General features: G+C 42.1%; 1 protein-coding gene across 1 annotated transcript in view; it reads left to right on the top strand.

Annotated features, from left to right (window-relative positions):
* Positions 1-3889, top strand: part of LOC103382581 (uncharacterized) — a 39673-nt gene that overhangs the window by 30520 nt on the left and 5264 nt on the right. The window contains exons 10-11 of the mRNA XM_017033970.2: positions 278-388; positions 484-581. Coding sequence (XP_016889459.1) covers positions 278-388; positions 484-581 — 209 coding nt within the window. The remainder of the gene's footprint in view (positions 1-277; positions 389-483; positions 582-3889) is intronic.

Here is a 3889-nt window from a genome sequence, read left to right as displayed (position 1 = left end):
TGATGATGATGATGATGATGATGATGATGATGATGATGATGATGATGATGATGATGATGATGATGATGATGATGATGATGATGATGATGATGATGATGATGATGATGATGATGATGATGATGATGATGATGATGATGATGATGATGATGATGATGATGATGATGATGATGATGATGATGATGATGATGCTCAGGTGGAGGAGGTGATGATGACAATGATATTAATGATGATGATGGTTATTTTATTTTATTTTTTTTATTTTATTTTTTTTTTTCAGGAGGACACGGATGCTGACGGCTACATCTCCAGCCTTCAGGTTGTTCTTGGTCTTAAGAACGTCGTTCCCCCGGAGCTTCTTTCAGAGGAAGAAGAGATCTACGTCTATAGGGTCAGGGTCCACACACACACACACACACACACTCTCTCTCTCTCAAACACACACTCTTGCACCACAGACATCCACCATCATCAAATCCCTTTCAGATCCTGGAGATGGTGGACTTCAGGGTGACAGATGGACTCGTGGACCTCAGGCTCTTCTCTGTGATCGCCAGTCTGGCACAGAAGATCGCCACCATGGAGTAAGTGTACACACACACACACACACACACACACACACACACACACACACTTTTCAGTGAAGCTACTATACTGAGGAGTCACTGACCTGCCATAAAACCAGAATAAGAGTGTGTCACAACTTTGTTCCAGCGAGTTTTGTCATCGTGTGTGGGTTTTTCTGTTTGATCCTCAGGTTCGTCTGCCTTTAAACATTTTTATGGGACATTAGAGGTCAAAAGGTTAAAGTCAGAGGCACTACATTCTGACATGAATCAGTGGAGTTATTTATCGATATCGTTTCCTGATCAATAAGTTACGCCACATCAGGTTTAAATCCATGGAAAATATATATTTTAAATTAAATTAAATATTTTATGGTGAAATTGCCCTTTAATCCTGAAATCTGCCTCATGAAGTCATTTTGGGTTTGACCAGAGCTGACACTGATGTGGTCATTTTAGTGATTTTTTTTCTGTAAATAATTTGACTTTTCATCCTTGATTAAAGAAACGGGAGAACTAGTCTGAGTCAAAAAGTTTCAAGAAAAATAAAAAATGATAAGAATAATGCTGTTAATATGAACAGGAGGAGCAGACACTGACATACAACGAGTGAAATTTGAACCTTTTTTTTTCCTTGAAAATATTCAAACAATTTGTCTGTAAAATAATTTTCATTTTTTTGTATTTTATTATACGTGATGAAGAGTAGCTATATATTATACGTATTTGAGGATTTTCTCAGGTCTTAAACTGAACTTGATTCAAACCTTGGCTCTGACTTGAACTCCTCCTCTTCCTCCTGCCGTCTCCCTCCATCACAGATTCCCACACACAGCGTATCATTTTTTCCTTATTAGATCTGCCCTGGGGTTTATAGCCCACTACAGACAGCAGTGTGTGTGTGTGTGTGTGTGTTGGAGCCAGTGCTTCTGTGAGGGTCCCAGAGGGTCAAGTCCTGCTCCAAAGTCCTGCTCCGTGGACTGAGAGCCTCCTCTGAGCGAGGACAGGAGCGGGGTCAGAGGTCCTGTGATTTACGGTCGTCTCTTTGTGTCCCCTGTTGGAGGAGGACTGAGGACTGAAGGTCTGGAGGTCCATTTCAGACCTTGTCTTTATTTTCTCAGAACTTGTCTGGAGACATTTTACTCATACGAGAGGAGGAGATCAGTTCATGGCACAGACCCCAGAAAACAAGGAGAAAACAATGGCTTCCTTCGTCCGCCTCATCCTGACTGAACAGAACTGATCTGATCTGATCTGATCCTCTTACCTGGTTCACTTAATCCTGCTGTCCCTCTAATCTGAGATTAGACACGAGATAAAACAGCAGTACATAATCAGACCATGCGATCAGGATCGCAGATTTAGGAATTAGAGATAGCATTAAATGCATTTATTTTTAACGTACTATTACTCATTACTTACAGTATACAGTAGTTATTACTAAACAATTAATTGTTTGTAAAATGTTGTAATTTACCTTTAAAAATGTGTCTCTAGGTAAACTTTGAATTAGCCGTTGTTGCTCATTTAACAACTAAATCACAGCTATTATTAATATTTTTGGCAACTTTTAGCAACTTTATTTAAGTGCTAATTCTTTTCATTTCTCTGCTAGCCTTGAGCTAATTTAGGTCAAATGTTTTTCACAAACATTTTATTATTTCTGGGCTTTTTTCTGCTCATCTCACAACTTATTTTTATTATATTTTTGCAGCAAGTGCTGTAAAAATCTGCAGTCTGGACAGACTTTTGGACCTAACGTTTCCAAACTAATTGTCCCCCGTCCTCTTAAACTTCCCTCTAAAATTCCTACTTTTGCTCTCCGTATTTCTACCGTTGTCTCCTCCTTCTCCGCCCCATGGTTCGGCCCGTGACTCAGCCCCTCTCCTCCCCACACAGCGCCACGGGCCAAGTCATGTGACCTGCCGAGAAGTGCATATCTATACAGGATTCCCAGACCAAATCAGTAGTCGGCGTCATTGTTAGGACGAGACGGGAGCTCCTCACAGCTCATGTGTGCAAACATGCATGGACTGAATGTCTCTTTGTCCCTGTGGGTTAATACGGCTGAGTCGTACAGCAGTATCAGAAGAAACAACAACTACCAAAGAGCAGAATTTTAAAATAATGGTAAATTAATAGTAGATCTGGCTAATTAGCTAGCCAAAAATAATACAAATACGCCAAATATATAACTAAACATTATTGTAAAGAGTAAAATATTAACCAGAAAATGCTTAAAAAACACCAAGCCTGGAAATACAAAGTCAAATTTTAATATAAAGGCTACTGTTTGGCCACAAATATTGTTCGATAGCTAAAATGATTAGGATATGGTTAGCTAGCAGTTAGTATAAAATAGCCACTGGTCAAAACACCAAAAAGAAAAATGATTAGTTAGTCTAATAAATCAGAAAATGTAAAAAGGCTAAAACAAATGCAAAAATGCTAACAGTTAGCCTGGAACGTCATAAATACACCAAATGTATGTAAAAGTTGCTAAAATGCAATACACTCATATGAGAGGTGTGCACACGTAGCCATTAATTACATAAAAGTATTAGCAAAATTGAATTAGCGTTTAGCATCAATAGCTTCTGGTTGGCACAGTGTTATTTTATTTGATTTATTATTTTGAGTTTGATAACCAGCTCATGACAGAGAGGGCGCCAAACCTCTGTAGCATTACATAAGCAGCAGGTCTGCTGCGTGGACCACCGCAGGGTTCCTGTCAAAGAAAGTGGGTTATGGACCTATTAACAAACAGTGTGGCCTCCATCAGTGTGACCCGTGGTCCCGCCGGTGTGTCCTCAGCACTGCAGAGCACTCCCGCCGGTGTGTCCTCAGCACTGCAGCGTTTGGACTCTTTTCCTGCAAACCAAGTCCAAACAATGATCATTAGCTGCGTTGTCTCACTTCATCCTCATCAAACCCTCCGCGGTTGGGAGACGGCGGCCAATCACAGGCCTGCAGCAGTCAGGCGTGCTGTGGCCTGGATGTCCCCGAGCTTGGCCATTCTTCACTCACTCAGAGGACACTGAATTGAGGCCGGGGCTCATGAACAGAGGGTGCTCGTTAGAGCAGAGCAGGGTGACGACTGTGGCGGTGCCACACGCTGGACAGCAGAGCTCTGTCCTTAAAACAATCACTGGAGTCACCCTCTAATTATCCCAGTGGAACTTCATATTCACCGAGAGAGACGGGGGACGGGGGGAAGTGTTGGGAGGGGCTTACTGACCTCAACAAACCTCCACACGAACTCAGCTAACCCTACCCCTCCCCCCCCCCCGCCCACCCCACCCCCCGCCCCGCCCTCCCACCCGCCA

The sequence above is a fragment of the Cynoglossus semilaevis genome, chromosome 8, assembly GCF_000523025.1.
Source record: "Cynoglossus semilaevis isolate Cse_v1.0 chromosome 8, Cse_v1.0, whole genome shotgun sequence".
Classification (NCBI taxonomy): Eukaryota; Metazoa; Chordata; class Actinopteri; order Pleuronectiformes; family Cynoglossidae; genus Cynoglossus; species Cynoglossus semilaevis.
The sequence above is the reverse complement of the archived record's forward strand: the minus strand, read 5'-3'. Positions and strand labels throughout refer to the sequence as shown.